The sequence below is a fragment of the Haematobia irritans genome, chromosome 2 (genome assembly GCF_050003625.1).
Source record: "Haematobia irritans isolate KBUSLIRL chromosome 2, ASM5000362v1, whole genome shotgun sequence".
In the NCBI taxonomy this organism is placed as follows: Eukaryota; Metazoa; Arthropoda; class Insecta; order Diptera; family Muscidae; genus Haematobia; species Haematobia irritans.
In genome coordinates this window covers 81,070,494-81,096,187 of record NC_134398.1, presented here as the reverse complement: position 1 = coordinate 81,096,187, position 25,694 = coordinate 81,070,494, and the positions used below count along the sequence as shown (strand labels likewise).

The following is a 25,694-nucleotide window of genomic DNA, read 5'->3' as shown; positions in this document are numbered from 1 at the left end:
GTGAGTGCCAAGAAAACGAATGAATAGGGTATTTTTCAACAACAGATTTTTCGGCCGACTTCAGAAATTCTTTGTGTTCGTTACGAATACAAAAAATACACAAAATTCGTCCCATTAATACACAAAATTCGTCCCATTATCAGAAAAAACTTTCTTAGGAAATCCTCGTCTTCCTACAAACCGAGTAAAAGTAGAGAGGAGTGCCTCAGAGGAAAGCTCAGAACATACTTCAAGATGAATTGCTCTAGTAGACAAGCAGACGAAGAATGCAGCATACCCTTTCTGCAGCTTAGCATTTCGGAGCGTCGGATCTTCAAGTCAAACGGACCGGCGAAATCTATGCCGGGGTTCGTGAATGGTAACGAGAAGGTGCACCTTTCAGGAAGAAGCGCCGCCATAACCTGGGTTCCTGTTTGATGCTTGTATATGGTACATACTCTACATTTACGATTACATTGACGAATAATGCTTTTTAAACGTATCACATAAAATTCCTGTCGGATAGTTCGTAGCATTGTCTGATGCTCAGCATGTAACAGTATATTATGGCTAAATGCAATCAGTAACTAGCAGTAAGTAGACTTTTCAGGCAATATAATTGGAAATCTTTCATTATAGCTGAGGTCGGAGTTTACTAAGCGGCCATTAACAGCTCATTTTGATCAAGAATGGGATTCAGTGAAAGAAGACGACTTTTTTTACTGATGGACTGACCTAATTTTAGGGCGTTATATTCATCAGGGAAATGCGATATTCGAGCAAGACGTCTGATCATCTCTTTATAAAAGAAATGATCAGACATGGCATTCCACCGAATACCTAACGTTTTCGTGTCGCTCGTCTCTTCCAATTTTAAGAAGTCTTCTGCAAGAAGATCTTCCCGGGCAAATTAACAAGAATTTCAGGATGGTTCGCTGTCATTTTCTTTAACGGAAACCCCGCTGAGGCCAATAAATCAATAAGTTCCAATAAATATTGTTGAGCCTCAGCTAAGGTACGCCCACCTGAAAGAATGTCATCAACATATGTCTGGCTCTTAAGAATAGACGAAGCGTTTGGATGAGTAATCTTTCCATCTGAACTTAATTGTAGAATCATTTAAAGAAACTCCTGTAGAAGTTTTCTTTGACGCATTAAAAACCATTCGTACCTTAGTGGATGCACTTTCTGGCCTAATTACAGAGTGATGTGGTAGATAAAACGAAAAGTAACGATCATCTCATTTGAAGAATCAGGTTCCATATGGCCCAAACTCAGATATTCCGACAAAACTTTCGAATATTCAGCTTCCAATTCAAGTGACTTTTTCAGAGTTTTCTCCATCCTTAGATATTGTCCCATAGCCGCTCGACGCGATGAACCCAACGAGATTTCAGAGGAAACATCTTTGCGAAATGGTAATCTAACTATATATTTTCCTTTTGGTAATCGAATCGTCGTCTTCCTATAAAACTCTTCGCACCAAATGTCACTGACAGAAACAGGCGTTGCAGACGGAATTTCCTCTAATTCCCAGAATTTTCTAATCTCGTCATGTGACGTTACTAATGTCGAGCATGATGTCACAGCTCGTCTTTTTGGTGGTCCACTAATCAGCCACCCAAACACAGTCTCCTGTGCCATTAGGCCATCAGAAATATTCTTGAGGACCCCCGATTTAATGATAAATAGTAACACATCACTTCATAAAAGCATATCAATCTGGCCAGGGCGGAACAACCGCCAAATCTATTCTTCCTAAAGTTGCCCAATCAGAAATGTGAGTAAATGACACTGGCATCAATTGACTCAAGCTTGAAACTACAATAGCTGACGTATGCAACACAAATTCAGACTTCCGAGACCTTAACGAAATCTTACAAATTTTTGAGGAATTTTGCAGAACAGTTCCTCCCACACCTGAAGTCCTAGTGAAGGATTTACTTGAAATGAATGATTCTTGCGAACCCTTATCAATTACAGCCGTATATATATATATATATATATATATATATCAATTATATATATATATATATATATATATATATATATATATATATATATATATATATATATATATATATATATATATATATATATATATATATATATATATATATATATATATATATATATATATATATATATATATATATATATATATATATATATATATATATATATATATATATATATATATATATATATATATATATATATATATATATATATATATATATATATATATATATATATATATATATATATATATATATATATATATATATATATATATATATATATATATATATATAGCTCGCAGTTTAAGTCCGATCGTCCTCAAATTTGGCACAGAGTTCTTCATTGGCTCAAAGACAATCGCTATTGATTTTGGAAAAAATCGGTTCAGGTTTAGATATAGCTGCCATATATATTGATCACCGATCTGGTCATAATTGACGTATTTATCAACGTATTTTCTCAAAATTTCGGTCAGCCTAACATTGTGAGGCTTTCGTAAGATGTACAAAATATCAACCAAATCGGTTCAGATTTAGATATAGCTCCCATATATATCTTTCGTCCGATTTGAACTTATATGGCCTCAAAAGCCAGAGTTTTGCCCTGATTCGCTTCAAATTTTGCACAAAGAGTACATTTAATATTATCATTAGGTGTACCAAATTTCGTTGAAATCGGTTCAGATTTAGATATAGCTCCCATATATATTTTTTGTCCGATTTTCACTTATATGGCCTCAAAAACCAGAGTTTTTTTTTCCTGATATGCTTCAAATTTTGCACAAGGAGTACGTTTAATAGTATTGTTAATTGTGCTAAATTTGGTTAAAATCAGTTCAGATTTAGATATAGCTCCCATATATGTCTTTCGCCCGATGTAGACTCATATGGCCTCAAAAGCAAGAGGTTTGCCATGATTTGCTTCAAATTTTGCACAAGGAGTACGTATGAGTAGTATAGTTAAGCGTGCTAATTTTGGTTGAATAGCTCCCATATATATCTTTCGGCCGATTTACACCCATATGACCACGGAGGCCAAAATTATACTTCCATTTATGTTTTTTGCTGAGATAGCAGGATTATTATTCTAAATATGCATGTCAAATTTGGTCAAAATCGGTTTATATTTAGATATAGCTCCCATATATATGTACGCCAGAGTAGGGGAAATGTGGTAGAATGTTTCATATTTTAGACCCATTTTCAATGGGAGTTTCCTCCAATTGATTCGATAGTTTCCACATAGAATACATTTAATATGCTATTTAAGTGTGTCATCTTGATCTAATGTGGCCAAAATACCCACATTTTACAAAAAATTCTGTGATGATTTCCCCATATCGTAGTCATATCCTACACACTGTAATGCCAAACTTTCCACAGAATGGTCGAATTTTCAATAAACCTCCGACTTGTGGAAATATCGCCCGAATTGCCCAAATAATATATCACAACCCACAATTGACCACATATCTTGGCGAGATTTAACCAATATCCTTGTAAAATCGCCACTGATGAGTAGCAAAAATTGTAAATATTACTCAAATTGTCCTATATCTCGAATACATATGTATCGCCCGATAAATCATAAATGCTATTTTGTACAATTGCATCAAAATTGCTCTAGCTTTATATTTCCCATATTTATACCCTGCTCCACACTGTGGAGCAGGGTATTATAAGTTAGTGCATATGTTTGCAACACCCAGAAGGAGACGAGATATACACATGGTGTCTTTGGCAATAATGCTCAGGATGGGTCCCTAAGTCGATATAACTATGTCCGTCTGTCCGTCTGTCTGTGAACACATTTTTGTGATCAAAGTCTAGGTCGCAAGTTAAGTCCAATCGCCTTCAAATTTGGCACATGTTCGTAATTTGGGTCAGAATAGAACCCTATTGATTTTGGAAGAAATCGGTTCAGATTTAGAACCTTGTAAAATCGCCACTGCTTAGTCGGAAAGTTGTAAAAATGACTCTTATTTTCCTAAACTTCTAATACATATATATCGAGCGATATCGAGCGAGGTAATAATATAGTAATAATATAGAGAGGTAATAATATAATAAAGAGGTAATAATATAGTCGGCCCCGCCCGACTTTAGACTTTACTTACTTGTTTTACCCTGCGCCACACTATGGAACAGGGTATTATAAGTTAGTGCATATGTTTGTAACACCCAGAAGGAGACGAGATAGACACATGGTGTCTTTGGCAATAATGCTCAGGGTGGGTCCCTGAGTCGATATAACCATGTCCGTCCGTCCGTCCGTCTGTCTGTGAACACATTTTTGTGATCAAAGTCTAGGTCGCAATTTAAGTTCAATTGCCTTCAAATTTGGCACATGTTCCTAATTTGGGTCAGAATAGAACCCTATTGATTTTGGAAGAAATCGATTCAGATTTAGATATAGCTCCCATATATATCTTTCGCCCGACATCGACTTATATGGCCCCAGAAGCCAGATTTTTGGCCGAATTTGGTTGAAAGTTTGCACAGGGAGTAGATTTAGTATTGTAGCTATGCGTGCAAAATTTGATTGAAATCGGTTCAGATTTGGATATAGCTCCCATATATATCTTTCGCCCGATATGGACTTATATGGCCCCAGAAGCCAGATTTTTGGCCGAATTTGGTTGAAATTTTGCACTAGGCGTACAATTAGTAGCGCATTTAAGTGTGCAAAATTTGATTGAAATCGGTTCAGATTTAGATATAGCTCCCATATATATCTTTCGCCCGATATGGACTAATATGGTTCTAATAGCCAGAGTTTTGGCCCAATTTGTTTGAAATTTTGCACAGGGAGTAGATTTAGCATTGCAGCTATGCGTGCCAAATTTGATTGAAATCGGTTTAGATTTATATATATAGCTTCAATATATAGCTTTCGCCCGATTTACACTCATATGACCACAGAGGTCAATTTTTAACTCCGATTTAGTTGAAATTTTGCATAGGGAGTAGAATTAGCATTGTTGCTATTCGTGCCAAATTTGGTTGAAATCGGTTCAGATTTAGATTTAGCTCCCATATATATGTTTTTCTGATTTCGACAAAAATGGTCAAAATACCAACATTTTCCTTGTTAAATCGCCACTGCATAGTCGAAAAGTTGTAAAAATGACTCTAATTTTCCTAAACTTCTAATACATATATATCGAGCGATAAATCATAAATAAACGTTTGCGAAGTTTCCATAAAATTGCTTCAGATTTAAATGTTTCCCATATTTTTTTACTAACATTGTGTTCCACCCTAGTGCATTAGCCGACTTAAATTTTGAGTCTATAGATTTTGTAGAAGTCTATCAAATTCTGTCCAGATCGAGTGATATTTAAATGTATGTAATTGGGACAAACCTTTATATATAGCCCCAACACATTGGATGTGATATTGTATCGAAAATTTAGATCTACAAAGTGGTGCAGGGTATAACATAGTCGGCCCCGCCCGACTTTAGACTTTCCTTACTTGTTTTTATAATTTCCTTTGCCTGAGTATTTTCACCTACTCCTCGTACGTTCCGATTTCTTTTAACGAACCAAGAAAAAAATTGTGTCCATAATGCCAAAAATATATACAAAACACATGTCCACACATACATAAAATGCTTCTCTCAAGGCGAAATCATGCTGTTTTGTTTTTTCAAATGTCTATTCTCTTGGTTCCGAATGTCTATTCTCTTTACTCCGTATACGCAATTTAATATTCAAATTAAATAATAATTAGACTTAAGCATATGAAATTTTTGGTGAAGCCTTGTTAACTTGCCAAGTGCATAGCCAAAACAAATGAACACATAAAACAGTTTTCCGAAACAACATACAAGCACAGAAATTGCTCTCTTTTGAATCTGTCGCTGTGTTATGTTGATATCTTTCGTCAACACTCTCGGTTTCCATCTCAATTTTTTTCTCTATACTCTCTCTCTCTCTCTCTTTTGCTCCCTGAATAAAATATCACAACATATATATGTTTACTCTAAATTTGTAAATTTATATATTTTTACATTCACAAATATTATTTTTATGAAACATTCTTGTCCCAAACATAATATATTCTAACATATTAACATATGTGTCCTAAACATTTAATTCTAGTTTAGGAACATTACATTTTTGCACTTTAATATATTGTGTTTAAAAAATTGTACCGAAACACATTTTGTTTTTATCGGAACATATGAAAAACATATTTTTCTAACAGTGCACCTTTTTATACCCTGCGCCACACTGTGGAACAGGGTATTATTTGTAATGCAAATTGGCTGATTTGTACGGTAATTCTCGTTTTCCAAAAAGAAATTGAGTCACTTGACTGCGCAATTGAGTGGAATGACGGAGCTCTGCAAATAAACAATGTCATGGTGAATACATTTTTTCGTCTATGATACAAATAAAGTTGTGTGTAAGGAAACTTTCTCAAAACATAATAGTTCCATGAACTAAAATAGATTTAAATTAGCTTTAGTGTGATATAGGTTTGGTTTTTTGAGTGTATGGGAACGAACTTGCAAAACTAAATTGATGAACTTTTTTCCTTTATTTTCGAAGGCACTTTTTTCTGGTTGTAAATCTGGACCTTTTTAATGATTTGTTTTCACTTAGTAGTAGCGACTTTATTAAGATGTGAGATAAATTACGACAAAGTAGGTGGCAAATTGTGATTTTTGGAAGCATATTTGTCCAAATCAAGCGATATTTAAATAAATCGGTGCTTTGTCTAAATATTAAATGGGTGCCATTATGGTAGACTTAAAAAAATATTGACCTAATGTGAAATATTATGCAACTTAAATTTTACTTTGGATCGCAATTTACACGATATTAAAAAGAAAATAAAGAAATGATTTAAAAATTTTCTTTTTCAAGTTTAGGACACGAATCTTTGAAATTTCCATGAAGTTAGGCAAGTTACCTTTAAGCAAAGAAAAACATTTTTGATTTTAAGAATTACTATTTAAATTACAGAAATATTAAATCTTTGGATTCAAGATAAAAAAGCTTCAAGTATAGGCTGACTTATATTAGGGACATTAGTTTAAAGTTTTTTTTTTTGAAATTAAGAAAACTTTTTTCACTTTGATAACTGTTATATTTTGGATTTTTAAAACGGAAATTTAATTGTACTTGAATAACTTTGTTAATATATCGCAAAAAGAAAATCGACAGATCAGGTCTGTATCCTAATTTTAGTTTTATAGATTCTAAATTTAAAGTCAGATAAGTCCCTAAAGCCGCACCTTTGGATCGGAATCAATAGAAAAATCCTTAAGGGAAGGTCAACATCTTTGGATCTAAGTAAACATTTGTTTTGAGTGTATGTTTTTGCCATATTTGCACAAATTAGTGCAATCCTGTGCAAACTTAAACTCATATAAGTGCAAATCAGCCGAAAAATTTATGTGGAAGCTATACTTAAAATAGAACCGATTTTTACCAAAATCAGACAGGAAATAGAATTTGACATTAAATGAACCCACAAATTTTCAATGGTGTTCATATCTGGGATTTCTACATAAATACGATTTATGTTTCGGATCATATTGTAATTTGGTAGCATTGTCCTTATCAAAAAATTCAAACTTTTGGGCAGTCTCAGACAGTCCTTTGTCATAGTACGATATATTCTAAAATTCTAATCTTTGCGTCACCTTTGCTCGAAATACAAGCCCACACCCCCCTACAGATAATTTTCCAAACTTGGCTGTATGTATTATATTTTTGTTTTCAAGGACGGTAAGGAGGTTTCGCCAAACTTTTTGAGGTCCCTCATAAAGTAGAGCATAATCTTTTGATTTATTTATTTATTATTGTAAAACTAGTACAACAAGTTTTGATATCTTATAAATTTGTCAATACAAATGATTTGAAATTATTATTAGAATTATACTTAGTATTAATATAAATTTTAATATAAATTTTAAGATTTCAAATAATTGAACATAACAATAAAAGGCGATGATCAACAGAACTATTGTAGGTGTTGGAATAGCTTCTTTTTGAATTGATTAGCATTACTTGAGCATTGTATGGTTCAAGGGAGAGAGTTCCAGAGACGTGTACTGAATATAAAGAATTGTTTCTCGGATGTTTGGCAGTTTATTCTAGGTTGAATAAGTATTCTTCCTCTATTTGACCTTGCAAATCTAATACATTCGTATAGATACTGCGGCTCACGGGTGTATATGATTTTATGAAGTTGTAGTAAACATCTTCGTTGAAGTAGACTATTAAATGTTGTGTTGAAGATGATAATCGAAAATTGCGAGATTCTGTCTCTGCGTTTTTTATTGTATACATAGCGTGCTATATTGTTGTATGCGACATTAAGTTTTGAAAGATCAGCAGAGGAACAATTTGCGTATATCTCACACCCATATAATAGTGTTGGAACCAAGTAGGTCTTGGCGAGTAGTAGGCGAATATTGCAAGGTGGTGACGTTTGTACTGCCCATAAATTTCTTAACATTCCATGTATTTTTCAAACAACTCAATTTATGTAATTCGTCCAAGTAAGTTTAGAGTTAAATACAAGTCCAAGATTGAACACATTCAATTGGAGAACTGCATATTTTGAGACCATTTTGCATACTTTCGGTGAACTTTCCACTTTTTGTAATTATGACGCATTTAGTTTTTTTAGGATTCAAATGCAGATTGTTATCCATAGCCCATTGTGAAACCAGCTGAAGATCGTTATTTAATTCAGCTTTACATTGCGATATATCAGTAGAACTGTGATACAGTTGGACATCGTCCGCATACATGTGGACAGAGCATGAGCGGAGAACATCAGGTAAATCATTAATATATAAAATAAAGAGTAAAGGACCAAGAATAGATCCTTGTGGAACCCCTTTAGAGGCACTTAGTAGACCTGACATTTTATCTCCAACAGAGACTAATTGAGCGTGTTCAGACAAATATGAATAAATGAGTTTGCATGCAGTTTCAGAAAAATGGAAAATAAACAAGTAGTTTTGTGAGCAAAATGTTGTGATCAACTGTGTCGAATGCTTTACTGTGGTCTAAGAGGACCAAAAATGATACCATGTTTGAGTCTAACTTTTGTCGTATTTCTTCAACCACTCCCAAGAGTGCAGTGATGCAACTACGTTTCTTCCTGAATCCGGATTGTTGTTTACATAAAAGATAGTTTTCGGTTAGATACGTATTCATTTGATTATTCATTAACTTCTCCATGATTTTTGAAAGAAATGGAAGAATTGCAATTGGTCGGTAATCGTTAAATTTCTTGGGAACTGGTATAATCTTGGAAATTTTCCAATCTTTTGGAAAAGTAGACTTTGTGGGTATTGTGTTAAAAATATATGTGAAGTGGGGTAGTAGCGCTGGTAATAATGTTTTTAGAAAAGATGGATGTAAACTGTCAGTACCAACTGAATTGGACTTAACATCAGAAAAACTTTTAGCAACTTCCGCTTCCGTCACGCATCGAAAACTGAATCCATTTTCAATAGACTTAACATCAGAAAAACTCTTAGCAACTTCCGCTTCCGTCACGCATCGAAAACTGAATCCATTTTCAATAGCCTCAAACGACATGTCGTTATATTTGCTTTTAGCCCGATGAATATAATTTCCATATGTAAAATATGCGTTCATTTCATTTAAGTCAACATCATTTAAAATCGCATGTTTGCATTTCCCAATCCCAATATTTCGAATTTCTTTCCATTTTTGTTTTCCATCGATGGCAGTTTGAAATTTACGTCGAAAGTGATCTCTCCTTTTGCTTTCGATTTCTTTAGAAACGCGTTTTCTATTAATTTTGTAGAGATCATACAGTTCATCTGATTTAAATCTCTTCCATCTTCTGTATGCTGTATCTCTCTCCTTGATGAGTTGCATTATATTATTATCGAACCAAGCAGGCTGTTTACTGTTTATTAGTTTCGTTCTTAGCGGAACAAATTCTTCGAAAAGTGAGTTTATATTTTCCTGTAAAAAAGCCAGCTGGTCATCAACATGTTCATAATCATATAGAATATTCCAGTTTATTTCATCTATGCGATTTGCTAACGATTCCATATTAATTCTTTTAAAATCTCGGTATGTGAAGTGTGGCGAAGGCACGACGAAACTAGCTTCATAAGTAATAAAGAGCAGATCGTGTCTCGAAAAACAGGGCGCCGATATTTGGTCATATAACAGAACTTTGTCTTTGAAATTAGTGAAGATCAGATCAATGAGACTGCTTCGCGTAGGCGTGAAGTGAGTTGGTAATGACGTATTAATAGGCAATAGCCCTAACACTTGCATTGAATCAGAAATATAATTGTCTGTGAATATGTTGCAATTGAAATCACCGGCAATAATTATGTCTTCATATTAAAAAGAAATATCCTCAAGAACCTCTATCGGATCTGAACAATCGAGATTGCGATGAGGTCTATATATGCATCCCAAAAGAATTTGTTTATTGCGACCAATATTAAGCTCAACGAATAGATATTCAATGCGACTGCCATTGTCGGTTTTAGACAAAGTCTTGCATTTTATACATTTTTTAATGTATATTGCTACAGAGACTCGGTCAGCACGAAATAAATTATAGTTTGGGAGCGCTAAAATATTATCCGATACTGCAGGCTGAAACCACGTTTCAGACACACAAATTACATCTACTCCGAAATCAGAAAAAATATGTCGGAATTCTTTGTGTCGTCGCAAAATATTACATCTCCCCAAAAGTCCGCCTGTATCGAAATCTTATATTGCAAAATGTAGTAGTAGATTTTGTTGAGAAAGGGAAAGCTATTTCTTGCTGATCGAGAAGAATATTTGTGTTTTAATAGAACCTTTCGGACAATGTCATGTGATATCTGTTTCCGGCAGTCATTTTTCAAGTCTCATACAAGTTATCTAGTGCTGCATTGGGGATTATTACAGATTTAATAATTTTGTTTTCATCGCGCCATTTGAATTTACTTTGTCGTCCGTTTGAAGATTTTAATTCAAGTCGCCCTTCTTTAATTTTGAATGTTATACAGAACGGCTTCCGCTTATAGTGACCCAGCAAAAAAATTTGGAAGTGCTTCCAATGGCACAACTTTAAAAGCACTTCCAGAATATGCACTCCCAATGATGTTCTTTATTTTAACTACCCAGGAAGTTCTTTTAATTCAATTTTTTATAACTTGGGTTTTTCGTACTTTTAATGGGTAATTTTAACTTTTTTTGTTTCAAATAGGTTAACAACAGAGTAAGAATTCATAAAATGGTACAAATCATTTAAATTTTGTCGAAAAAAATGCTAAATCTAATCTGAAAAAAATTGTGTATTTTTGATAATAATTGAGGTCAAACGTTTCCGACAAGCGTTAGAATCCATTAAAAAGTTATAAAAAATTTTAAAAATTATTTATTTAACAAAATATCACAAAATTTTTTTATTTACCCAAAACATTGAATTCGGATCACACCTAAAGAAGTGATGCAAATTTAGTGCAACGGCTGTTGAAATGGAGGACTTCCGTCCTATGACAAGCCCATGTTAAATTCATCGCTTCTGCGTCAATTATGCACCACTTCCGGATCAAAAAAGAACATTTTCTTTACTTTTTTGCTGGGGATATGATGCAACTAAATACTTCCCGTTCCGTCCACAGAATGAAAGCAATACCAAAAACAAAACAAAAAAAAAAAACGTTTAGTGCGAAAATCTAACGAGATTTTGTTTTAGGATTTGGGTTTGCAAAGAATTTATTGACAGCAGTCAAACAGTATTTTAATGAATTATTTTATATGCTTCCATATTTCATTGCAATAGAATACTTTTTGATAATATTTGAAGATGACCGTAAGAATTTAATAACATCACAAAATATTGAAAAAAAAATTTATGTATATTAAGTTGTGGAAAAAATAAGTATATGTAATTAGTTTCTTACATTTTTATTGACAAACTGTTTTTGATAGTATTGGAAGATGACCGTATGCATTTAATAACATCACAAAAAATTCAAAAAATTGTGGAAAAAAGACGTTTATGTAATTTCTTAAATTTTTATGTTACGTAAACATTTTATTGACCAACTGTATGTTTCTCAAGTAGAGCTCCTTTTTCTGTCATTATACCCTTCACCACTAGTGTGGTACAGGGTATAATAAGTTTGTGCATTTGTATGTAACGCCAAGAAGGAAAAGTCTGAGACCCATCGTTTAGTATGCCGATCGTCTTAGAATTAAATTCTGAGTCGATTTAGCGATGTCCGTCTGTCAGTCTGTCTGTCCGTCTGTCTGTCTGTTGGTGTATTTTTGTGTGCAAAGTACAGCGCGCAGTTTTAGTTCGATTGTCCTAAAATTTGGTATAGGGTCCTGTTTCGGCTCAAAGACGATCCCTATTGATTTTGGAAAAAATCGGTTCAGATTTAGATATAGCTGTCATATATATTTTTCACCGATCTGGTCATAATTGGCGTGTATATTAACCGATCTTCCTCAAATTCCGTACATCCGAATATTTTATGAGTCTCGAAAAACTTGCAAAATATCAGCCAAATCGGTTCAGATTTAGATATAGCTCCCATATATAGCTTTCGCCCGATTTACACTCATTTGCCCACAGAGGCCAATTTTTTGCTCCGATTTAGTTGAAATTTGGCACAGGGAGTAGAATTAGCATTGTAGCTATGCGTGCCAAATTTGGTTGAAATCGGTTCAGATTTAGATATATCTCCCATGTATAGCTTTCGCCCGATTTACACTCATAAGACCACAGAGGCCAATTTTTAACTCCGATTTAGTTGAAATTTTGCACAGGGAGTAGAATTATCATTGTAGCTATGCGTGCCGAATTTGGTTGACATCGGTTCAGATTTAGATATAGCTCCCATATATATGTTTTTCTGATTTCGACAAAAATGGTCAAAATACCAATATTTTCCTTGTAAAATCGCCACTGCTTAGTCGAAAAGTTGTAAAAATGGCTTTCATTTTCCTAAATTTCATTTTCCTAAATCATAAATAAACTTTTTCGAAGTTTCCTTAAAATTGCTTCAGATTTAAACGTTTCCCATATTTTTTTACTAATATTGTGTTCCACCCTAGTGCATTAGCCGACTTAAATTTTGAGTCTATAGATTTTGTAGAAGTCTATGAAATTCTGTCCAGATCGAGTGATATTTAAATGTATGTATTTGGGACAAACCTTTATATATAGCCCCCAACACATTTGACGGATGTGATATGGTATCGAAAATTTAGATCTACAAAGTGGTGCAGGGTATAATATGGTCGGCCCCGCCCGACTTTAGACTTTTCTTACTTGTTTTATTCTCTCAATGTGTTATATTGATGTTTTTTAACAGTCGTTTTCATCCGTGTACCATTTATACATATAGAAAGTAATTATTTTCTATTTTATTTTTTCAATTTTGTTTATAATTTCAAATATTTTTTTATTTAACTAAATTTTTTTTTGGGAAAATAATTATTTTAATTAAAAACATAAACATTTTCTACTTTTTAATTGGAAATATTTTGTTTTAATCTTGCAATGAATGAGAGTTCCACATTTATGGAATAATTTATTTAAGAGTCCATGAATTTTACAGGACAACATATAATTTACAAAAAATTACACATTTTCATTTGTTTGGTATACAATCTATTGTCTGTGAAGACGTTTAGTTTAAAAAAAGAGATATTGGCCACCAGGAATTGAGGCTTTATTCGCCTGTTATGAAAATTAAATATTTCCCGACGTGTTGTTGCCTATACTGATGCTGATTTCATCTCACAGAAGATATTTAAATTAATCACCAAAGACTAAATCCCCTGGAACACTAAATCTATTTTCTATGTGATCCTGCACATGAAAATTCAAAATAATTTTTTTTCTTCATTTTTCATTGAAAGCTCAGCGTATTCCAACTTAATAACGATGCAAGTACGTGGCTCCTGGCGGGCGGTGGGTCGGTCCGCTCATTGCCTAAACTCACCTATAAGCATCGAATAGACATCATGTGTGGACATGGTCCAAATCCAATAAACAAATGGACAGACGCCTAGACTCATTTTCTACCAAGGGATGAACGAATGCCTAGAGTAGAGGTGTGCACGTGACACGAAATTGTCGTGACTCACGACAATTTTCGTGGCTGAGTCGTGAGTCACGCTCATGTCAACGGCGTGAGTGTGCGTGATTAACAAACCAAAATGTCGTGCGTGAGCGTGAGTCATGAAAACAATATCTTCGTGAGTGTGCGTGAGTAACGAATTACGCTCACGCAAATAATCCCGCTCTCCAACATAAAACGCTTAAAAGTTAAATTCATTTGCAATTTTAGTGACACCTAGGATGTTAAGAGTTTAATAACGTTCTCGATTTTAATCTCATAAAATTATTCGTGAGTCACGACATATTTCGTGAGTAGCGACATTTTCCTGCGTGAGTGTGCGTGAGTACAAGTTTTCTTTTCGTGAGTGTACGCGAGACCTACCAAACAATATCGTGCGTGAGTAAGATATTTCCGTCGTGAGTGTGCGTGAGCGTGAGTAAAATATTACTCACTTGCACACCTCTAGCCTAGAGCTTTGACATTCTCACTACTAAACTAAATTTTCCACATCGTTAATTTATATTAATATGATTTTATGTGTCACATCAGCCACCATCATTTGTTTCCTCATGTGTCCGGCTGGACGTCATACCGACAACGACCGTAGCAAACGGCAGCAACAGCCTCATAAATGAATGTGCGTAGAACATACGACGAAGATGAAAAAGTACATGCGTAATGATAGTATCCCCCACAGTGTCTTTTCAATTTTTATTACTCCCACCAAAGTTCAAATCCACTTTAAAACATTTTCCACTCTTATTTTGGGGAATATCAAAATTGCACACTCAAAAAGCAACTGAGGAGCAACTTGTATTTAAGTCAGGATTTTATATACGTACAGTGCTGTTCAAAACATTTGCAACCACATTACCGGTTCAAAATAAAACTATTAAAACAAAACTTTTAATGCAATGTTGTTGCCTATTATGTCAATTTTAAAGATTTAAGGGAATAAGGGAACTAGCGACAAAAATTTTTTTGATAATGTTTAACCCTTCTGTGCGTGATGAGGTCCCGCTGGACCTTTTTGATTTTTATTCATACATAACTTTATCTTTTATATGAATTTCAGCTTGATGGTTTATGACTTCTTGTACTGAAGTGTTTTAAGTTGAAAACTTTAAATTTTTATGTGATTGAATCATTAAATCGGTTTTTATAGGTATTTGAAAAAGTTTAGTGCGATTCTGCGTGATGAGGTCCAATGGGACCTATTACTAATTACATTAGTGGTTTTAGCACAGTTTAAAAAGCAGTGTAAAGATATTGCGATTTTCGTATTTGGAACAATTAATAACACTAACATCCTTTCAGCAAATACCGTTATTTGGAAGAATTTGTCATTTTTGAAGTTTCCATTGGTTTCGTTGCTTGGTAGTACATAATTTTATGTCTTCCGTTGATATATCCAATATAGTGAGAGTAAAAGTGCAAAAAAAGTTATTTGAACTTCATGGAAATCGTGGTCGAAATAAGTTTTTATATTTCTATACATTTTCCAGACCTATCGGCTCCTGGAATTTGGCAAGATGTGCCTCAATTTGGACCAAGTTTGAAACAACCACTGTGCACATGATACTGCGAGCAAAACGAACGCCACTAAAAAAATCGTATTGGTTTTTCCTTCAAAAATCCAGTTTGTTAAGAACATTCAACTACAAAAACAATATATTGTTGCTTGGTACGTATAAGGATACTTATAGGTACCACGCCTGCGTCAAACATCAGGGCCACTAGTATACTAATCAAAAATTTTAACATTATCTGTATCCTATTCAAAATTAAATAAAACTCTATATTTACAACCAAATGTTTATATATGCGATTTGTGCATTATAGAAGAGTCCACCTACAGTAATTGATCGAAAAATATCGTAGGGATAACCTCTCTACCATCCTTTTTTTATTGTAGGTCCCACGGGACCTCATCACGCTGGTATCGCTTCCAGTGTTATCACATACACAAGGGTTAAAATTAATTAACATTTGCAACTAATATTAAGTGCCACATACCTCTCTAAAATAAATATATGTGCAAAAATTGTTTCATTTCTCTTTTGGACGAAAATAACGGTACTTTTTCTTTTTAACGATGTTTAGGTGACTCTATGCTATGATTATCATTAGCGATTTTGTCGCTAGACACCAATTCGATGTACCGTTATATGAAATTTTTAATTAAAGTTAGAAGTTAATTAGAAAATACGCCCTCAAAAAAAAATCGCTTCTCCAACATATGTTCCAAACATATTTAGCAGGAAGCACATTATTATTGGATACTGCCGAAACATTAATATGTTTGTTTTATGTGAACATATTATATGTTTGCAGGCATTTTGAGCACAAACATATAGTATGTTTGTGAGAATTTTCCCCAAAGAAAATTGTGGTCATTCCGTCACATAATTTTCACTTCCACGAAATTTTTTAGTTCTTGGCACCTTTTTCTGTAATACAAATAATGTTGAAGAAATTATTCAATTTTATAAATTTTTTAAATTTTACTTTTCGCCTGGACGGAGAATCGAACCGAGGACCATACAGTTTGTAAGCCAACACACTATCCACTGCACTGAAAAAACAGTGAACCCACCAGGAAGAAAAATTTCGGTTAATTTTAGAAAATTTTGAATATTTTTAGAAAATTTTAGTATTACAAACGCTGGCATCATTAAAATAAGTAAATATTTTTCGACAAATTCAAGAAAATTTATAAGACATAATTAAGTTTTTTCACTTGTTAAAGAAAAATTTGTAGTTTCAAGGAAAAATTTGGAGTTCAAAATTGCAAGAATGTCTTTGGTGACATATGAAGTTCATGATGAACGCATTTGTAGTAAAATTTGCAAATTTAAAGAAATACCGAACTATTTTGTGGGAGACACGAATTTAGTTAATTTTTATGCTTCATTTGTGCATATTTTTTCCCTCGATTTTAGTTAATTTAACTAACGTACGCAAAAAATTATTAGAGTAAAGGAAACTTTCTCCAAACAAAATAATTCCATGAACTAAAATAATGTTAAATTGGCTTTAGTGAAATAGAGAGTTCACTTTTTTTGAGTGTGGGCTACGTAGCTGTTATTAGTTATATTTATGTAGCATAGTCTGCGGCAGAGTCAGAAACAGTGCTTGATATAAACGAAATTGACTGAGCTTAAGGATAAAATATAATTTTTTTAATTGCAAAAATAACAATTTTGTAACAAAAAATGTTTTTGGTATAAAAGTTTGAAATTTTGGAAGGCATTCAAAAACTCTAACAAAAGTGGAACGTGGAGTCGAGTATAAACATATACAAATAAATAATTTTATAATATACACATAAATTTAAAACTTATCGTGTTTTGTACTTAATTTCTTTTTTACCTTTAAGGCCGGTTTTAAGTTGGCATTATCGCTCTACAATTACACTGTTTTGCCTTTTACTTTTCTTGAATAATTCATTTTAAAGAAAATAAACTTTTTCAAACTTTTTTTATCTGCAAAACTCGAACTTAATGCCCGCTTTTATATTTGAAGGTTCCCGTCAACTCCTCTTGGACTACTTATTAATAAAGAGGAACTAAGGTTTGTTTTTATACATTTTACTGTTTAATTTTTAACTATTTCCTCCTTTTTTCATTTTACAGTCCCAACTCTAAAAAGAGTATAGTGCCTTTCGTTATTTCATAAAGATCCCTTTCTAATTTTTGTATATTTTCCACAGTTTTTTTTTAATATCCTTTGCCTGAGTATTTTGACTTACTCCTCGTACGTTCCGAGGAGTATACATAAAATGCTTCTCTCAAGGCGAAAACACAGCTGTTTTTTTCAAATGTCTATTCTCTTGATTCCGAATGTCTATTCTCTTTACTCCGAATACTCATTCTAATATTCAAATTAAATAATATTTAGACTTAAGCATACCAAATGTTTGGCCTTATCATAAAACAGTTTTCCGAAACAACATACAAGCGGTTTCACAGAAATTGCTCTCTTTTGATTCTCTCGCTGTGTTATGTTGATATCTTTCGTCAACCCTCCCGGTTTCCATCTCTATTTCTTTCTCTATTCTCTCTCTCTCTCTCAGTCGCTCTCTGAATAAAATATCACAACATATATATGTTTACTCGAAATTTGTAAATTTATATATGTTTACATTCACACATATTATTTTTATGGAACATTCATGCCCCAAACATAATATATTCTAGCATATTAACATATGTGTCCCAAACCTTTAGTGTTAGTTTAGGAACATTATATGTTTGCACTTAACAGATTTTGTTTATATCGGAACATATGAAAAACATATTTTTCTAACAGTGTAGTTTTTGACATTTTTGTATAATCGCACTCCAACTTCTAAAGCTCTACATCTGATCGCTATAGTTGACATATCCAGTTTAATTTAATTTTGACTCCTTTAGATTATATTTGAGTGATTTATTGCATAGTTCATTTGATAATATGATCTTCTTCTGGCGTAGTTTTCTTCTACCTCGGTGTACAGTTTTGGTGCATCCTCTGTATTCTTTCGAAATTAATTTTCGTTATATCCCAACTTTAAAATCATCGATATTTTACCCACTTATTTTATCATGGAAACAAAAGTGGCTTAACTAAAACGTTGAATATTTTTACTTTATTTTCGAAGGCAACTCTTTCTGGGTGTAGGAGAAAAAGGCCTAATAAGTTGGCCCTTAACGCCTTCCTTGTGGCCTCTGTATTCATAAGCATTAAAATATGATTGTGTTCGTATTGTGTCAACAATAGAAAAAAGTAAAATTTAAGATTAGAAAAATTCAATTTGTTCCTATTGTATTTGAGCTGTTATTACCACAAAACGCACGACAATGATATCAAGCTTTCGTGTGCGTAGTTGTTTTAGATTTTCTTATTTGCTCGATTTTTCTATATAGCTTTGGGTATTAGGGGCTTGGGAAAAGTTAAACAGGCTATACAGTCTGCTGTGAAAGTCTCTTTTCACTTTGTCCTCCAAAATGTGGTATCTTAAATAAAACAAAATGTGTATGTGCCTGTTCGAGCCACAACCAAGGCCGTAGCCAGGATTTTAATTCGGGGGGGGTTCAACTTAAAAAAAAAATATTCATATAATCTCATGTGTAGAAAATTTTATTTATGCATAGGTATGTATACAATATTTTTATACCCTAAACTACATAGGGGTTATTATACCCTAAACCACATAGTGGTTAGGGTATAATAAGTTTGATCTGCCAAAAAATGTGCCTACCAGAAATATTGATTTTAGACCCCATAAAATATATACCGATCGACTCAGAATCACCTCCTGAGTCGATCTAGCGCTTGGTGTCCGTCCGTCTGTCCATGTATTTGTTGTTCACAGGATTCCGGTCGCAATTATTGACCGATTTTGATGAAATTTGGTACAAGGAGTTTTTTGGCACAAGGACGAACGCTATTGAATTTGGAAGAAATCGGATCAAATTTAGATATAGCTCCCATATATGTATCGCCCGATTTCGACAAATGGGGTCACGTTGTGCTTTTTTCAAACGGATCGTCACCAAATTTGGCAAAAGGGAATCTTTTTTACCGCCCTTCAAGTCTGCAAAATTTCATCCAAATCGGTTCAGATTTAGATATAGCTCTTATATATATGTATCGCCCGATTTTCCCAAATTTGGCCACAAAACCCTAATTAATCAACCGATCTTACTCAAAGTTAGCTAAATGTAATCTTCCATAGCATTAACTATATGTGCAAAAAAGCATCGAAATCGGTTCAGATTTTGCTATAGCTCCCATATATATGTACCGCCCGATTTTTCTAAATTCGGCCATAAAACCCTTATTTATCAACCGATCTTACTCAAAGTTGGCTAAATGTAATCTTCTATAGCACTAACTATATGTGCGAAATATCATCGAAATCGTTTCAGATTTAGATATAGCTCGCATATATATGTATAGCCCGATTTTCCCAAATTTGGCCATAGAACCCTTATTTACTAACCGATCTTACTCAAAGTTGGCTAGATCCAGTCCACTATAGTACTAACGATATGTGCAAAATTTCATCAAAATCGGTTCAGATGTAGATATAGCTCCCATATATGTATCGCCCGGTTTTGAAAAATTCGCCCCTAATAACCTTATTTTTGAACGTAGAGGCATCATTTCTTAACTGATCTTTCTCAAATTTTGCACAAGATAACCTTTTGTGATATTAATCAAACCCGCAAAATATTATGTAAATTGGTTCAGATTTAAATATAGCTTCCATATATATGCATCGCTCTATTTTCCCTAATTTGGCCATAGTACTCTTATTTATTAACCAATGTTACTCAAATTTTAAATTTTGATGTACTACCCGATCGTATTTATACGTACTTGTAGCTCTTACATAAGAATATTGCTCGATTTTTACAAATTTGGAGTTATAACCCACACTAATTGAACGATTTTCTCTTTTTTAATAATGGGCTCAATATTAGTGGCATACTAACTCTTTTGGTGCAAAATAAACTATAGCTCCTAATATTAGACATTTCTGCTCAGATTGTGACACGACACCCAAACCTATTCTCCAAAACCTATACCAATGATACCCCACAAATGCTTATGTTTACTAATTCAGTAGGGGTGGTTTAGGGTATGATATAGTCGGCCACGTCCGACTTTCTACTTTACTCACTGGTTATAATATTAAATTGAGCCGACGGGCTTTTTGGGCAGCAAATAAATCAATGACTTCTTCAGTCGGCACATTTATTCGGCGATGAACCGACATTAATGCCAATCCTTTGAGTCTACTCTCGCTAGTCGAATTTCTTAGATACGTCTTTAATCTCTTCATTGTCGAAAATGAACGTTCGGATGAGCACGTAGTAACTGCAGGGATGGAAAATGCAGTACTATAGTACTTTTTTCAAACCTTTTTCACCCCGGTCAGTACCGTAGTACCCCCGCGAATGATTTAGTACCTTTTGTGTAGACATTTTTGAGTCGATATCAGATTTATGGTACAATAGCTTTGACAAAATATTTTAATATTTTGAGAAAGTCTTTATCAACCTTATTTGCTAATAGTCTTTTACAAATATGGCAAAAAAGACATGTTCATGTGGGAAGAAAATCTCGATTTTGTAAGACATAGTCAAAAACAGGATTTTATTGAACTTCAAGAAAGTTTTAGTCGAAAAAAGAATGCGATTCTATATTATCGATTTTTTATTTCGGTAGAAAATGTTGTCAAAATATTATTTATATATAGAATTTTTGCAAAAGTTTATTTTTATAGAAAATTTTGTCAAAATTTTATTTCAATTGAAAATTTTGTAAAAATTTTATTTCTATAGGAAATTTTTGCAAAATTTTATTTCTATAGAAAATTTTGTCAAAATTTTATTTTCTTTAAAATTCAGTCTCTTGACAATAATCTTTCCGCTCAAAAAATACCTTTTTTGTACTTTCATAAAAATTGTATTTTCCATCCCTGAGTAACTGGCAAAGTGACCAACATTTTTAAAAGAATATGCACGTTTGGAAATATCTCTTTATTGCTTCCATCGCTGAATTAGGCAGGTTTTTTCGCAGATTTTGCGCCATTTCATTTACACTTGTGTGTTTGGCTGTTTCGTTGTTGTTGCTATGGCCAAACAAAGCGAGTCATGTTCACAAAAAGAACAACAAACACATATAAAAAGCAGAAATACATTTTCCAAAAACCAAATTTGTGGTGCGAGAACAAAAACAATTTGTTTTTTTACCGTCGTTTGACGGGCTTTTCAACTAGTATTCTATGATTTGTGCAAGTTTTATAGGTAAGCATTTTTCAAAATAAAACCTCCAGCTTTTCTTCAACATCTTCGATAAGATTTTTCTATGCAGCTAAAAATATATATTTATTTATATAAAAATATTCATTCATTTCGGGGGGGGTTTGATCCCCCTCATCCCCCCCCCTGAATACGGCCTTGGCCACAACCACAGAATGGGATTAAGAAACTCATAATCCATAATGTGTTGAATACTGGATACACTAATTTCTTGGACGCTGCGACCATCCTGTTCGGATTCTTGCTGTTGCCAGTCTATTATCCTTGTGGTTTGTGGTTGTTTGTGTTTTGATTTTTCAACAATAATGCATCATCATAAAATGGATGGCTTCTATTTAGCAAAAGGACACTTTTTGTATGATTTTATTATTACATCAGATCACAAGCAAACAAACAATCCTAGTTGATGTCCTTATTACCAATGGAGGCAGTGGTGCGTGATGGTGTTGGTCGGTGGTGGTGATGGATATTATGTTCAAAGTTGTTGTCTTGTCCATAACATGCCATTATCTGGAATGTAATTACACACTTTGTTTTACACGCGTCTTGGAGGCAATAACAGGAGTAGATTTACCATCATTGCATATCACCACTAACTTTAGTGTACAATTGGATAATGACTTAATTTAATTATTGACCATGAAATAATCTCATGGAATTGTAATTATCCACATGCATGTCCTTTTGTGAGAAATATTAAATAATGGAGCAAGTTGAGCACTTTGTGAAAATTCCAAAGTTCCAAAATAGAGCACAAGACGCTCGAATGCATTTCGTTTTGGATTTAGGAAAAAGCGTTACTTATGTTCAAGAATGTACAATATTTGCAAACGCATTTGAAAGAATTTTCCTTGATTTATCCGAGGTGTGTAACTGCCACTAAATCCTCCCAGCAAAAAATTTGGAAGTTGTTCTAAAAGCACTTCGAAAAATATCCTCCTACAGATTTTCTTTATTTTAACTACACAGGAAGTTCTTTTGATTCAATTTTGTATAACTCCCTTTTTTCATATTTTTAATGCCTAATTGTAACTTTTTTTGTTTCAAGAAGAATTAATAACATGGTGGAAATTATTTAAATTTCATTCTAGAAAAATTGCGAATTTTTGAAAATATTTGGGGTCAAATGTTTCAAACGAGCGTTTGAATGCATAAAAAAACATAAAACATAAAAGTTGTTTATTTGGTTAAATACAAATGAAGCAACAAGAATTAATAAATTTGTGTCTACCACAAAATAGTTCAACATTTCTTAAAATTTGTGAATATTACCAATAATGCGCCCATCTTGAACTTCGTATGGCACTAAAGACATTTTTGCAATTTTGAACTCCAATCTTCTTCAAACTATGAAATTTTCTTTAACAAGTGAAGTATTTGGGGGTTTGATGACAAATCTTCTCCCAAGCAAATCAGTTCAACAAGTACGCTTCCCGAAGAAAAAATTGAAAGATTCTACTGAATTTAAAGATTCTACTGAATCTGATCTGAAGACCAGATCAGATTCTGGATTTATGAGAACCAATTTTGTTTGAGTTTTAGAGAAATCATAAACATATCGTGTAAAATAACGCCTTGATTTGAAATCTTAAATCTGTAGATTTTTTTCCGCCATTATTTAATTGAATACGATGAGTAAAAACTGGAAATTTTACTTTCAGTTTCAAGCAATTTTCATGATCAGTGCGCCTGCTATACCCTGAAAGAAGTGTTTTCTTTTCTGAGGAACGACATTTTAGACAACCAAAGTTTTCTTTTGACACAAATTTTAGAGACAATCGTTGAATCGCTTATCAAAAATTAGTTTGCTCTAAACGAAAATACTTTATACGAATGGGGAATTTCGTTTGTCTAAAATTTCATTCCGGAGGAAAATATTTTTTCTGAAAATATATATGCTTGAATCAAAATGTGTTTGGGGAATGTGTTACAGAAGCGATTTTTTTTTGAGGGTGTATAATCAAATGTTTTGTGAGTCTCGTAAATTTTGTAGAATATCAGTCAAATCGATTAAGATTTAGATATAGCTCCTACATACAGCTTTCGCCCGATATTCACTTCTATGGCCCCGGAGGCGAAATTTTACTTCGAGTTACATAAAAATTTGCAGAGGGATTAGAATTAACAATATAAATATGCGTACCGAATTTGTTTGAAATGGGTTCAGATTTAGATATACATAGCTCCTATATATATCTGTCGTCCGATTTACAGTCATATGACCAAAATTTCACTCCGATTTACCTAAAATTGTGCACAGGGAATGGAATTAACATTTTTACTATGCATGCCAAATTTAGTTTAAATTGGTTCAGATTTAGATATAGCTGGCATATATATCTTTCATCCGATACGCACATATATGGCCCCAGAGAGGCCGATTTACTATACATTTTGCACAGAGGGCAGGACTAACATTGACATGCGTGAAAATCGGTTCAGATTTAGATGTAACTCCCATATATATATTTCGCCCGATTTAGACTCATATGACGACGGAGGCCAAAGTTTCATTTCAAAAATTTTGAAGTTTTGCCCTGAAATTGACTTAGAAGTAGACAATGCCCCCATATAATGTGTTCTTCCGATTTTAGCACATATGGCCAAAATACCCACATAATCCTTGTAAAATCGTCAAAAACTCGCCAAAATTATTCAAATTTATCTATGCTCTAATTCGTATATATCAACCGATAAATCATAAATGCAGATCCGCGAAATTTTATCCAATTTTAATATTTCCAATATTTTTTACAAACATTGTGGTACGTCCCCGTCATTAACCGAGTTAATTTTTGAGTGTAGAAATGTCGTGAAAGTTTAAATATTATGTCCAAATCGGTTCATATTTAAATATTTGTATATGGGAATATAAATCTTCATATAGTTCCCAACAAATTTGAAGGTGTTAAGATGGTATCAAAAATGTTTGTACACCCTCAAAAAAAATCTAACATATGTTCCAAACATATTTTGCAGGAAACACATATATTATTGGATACTTCCGAAACATTAATATGTTTGAACATATTATATGTTTGGAAGCATTTTAAGCCCACAAATATTATATGCTTGGAAGAATTTTCCCCAAAGAAGATTGTGCTCATTCCCTCACACAATTTTCACTTCACCTTTTCCTGTAATACAAATAATGTTGAAGAAATTAATCAATTTTATAATTTTTTTTAAATTTTACCTTTCGCTTGGACGGAGAATCGAACCGAGGACCATAAAGTATGTAAGCAAACACACTATCCGCTGGGCTACGTAGCTGTTATTGTCACCAGTAGACAATTATGGTTATAAGTTACATTCATATAGCATAATTTGCAGCGTTCACGAGCCCATGCAAACATAACATTATTTAACAGAAACATACATTTGTTGGCCACGTGGAGCTGTGGTTAGCATGTCTGCCTTGCATGCAAAGGGTCGTGGGTTCAATCCCTTCTCCGACCGAACACCAATTTTTTTTAATCTATACATTTATATTTATACTCTATTAAATTTTTATAATTAAAATTCTAAATGTGGGTTATTAAAGATTTACAGTCAGAAACAGTTCTTGATATAAACGAAATGGACTGAGCTTTTGGATAAAATATTATTTTTTATTGCAAAAATAACAATTTTGTAACAAAAAACTGTTTTTGGTATAAAAGTTTGAAATTTTGGAAGGAATTCAAAAACTCTAACAAAAGAAGAACGTGGAGTCGAGTATAAACATACATAAATAATTTTATAATATACACATAAATTTATTTAGGCGTGAACAGTGTTTTACTA

At 33.2% G+C, this 25,694-nt stretch overlaps 1 protein-coding gene across 1 annotated transcript; it reads right to left on the bottom strand.

Annotated features, from left to right (window-relative positions):
• Positions 1–8,107: 8,107 nt before the first annotated feature.
• LOC142224699 (uncharacterized) lies at positions 8,108–22,415 on the bottom strand. The gene is made up of 4 exons (XM_075294484.1): positions 22,328–22,415; positions 9,154–10,311; positions 8,601–8,909; positions 8,108–8,286 (listed from the first exon to the last, which is right to left on the bottom strand). Exons 1-4 carry the CDS (start codon positions 22,413–22,415, stop codon positions 8,108–8,110), a joined length of 1,734 nt encoding a protein of 577 aa, XP_075150599.1.
• Positions 22,416–25,694: the final 3,279 nt, after the last annotated feature.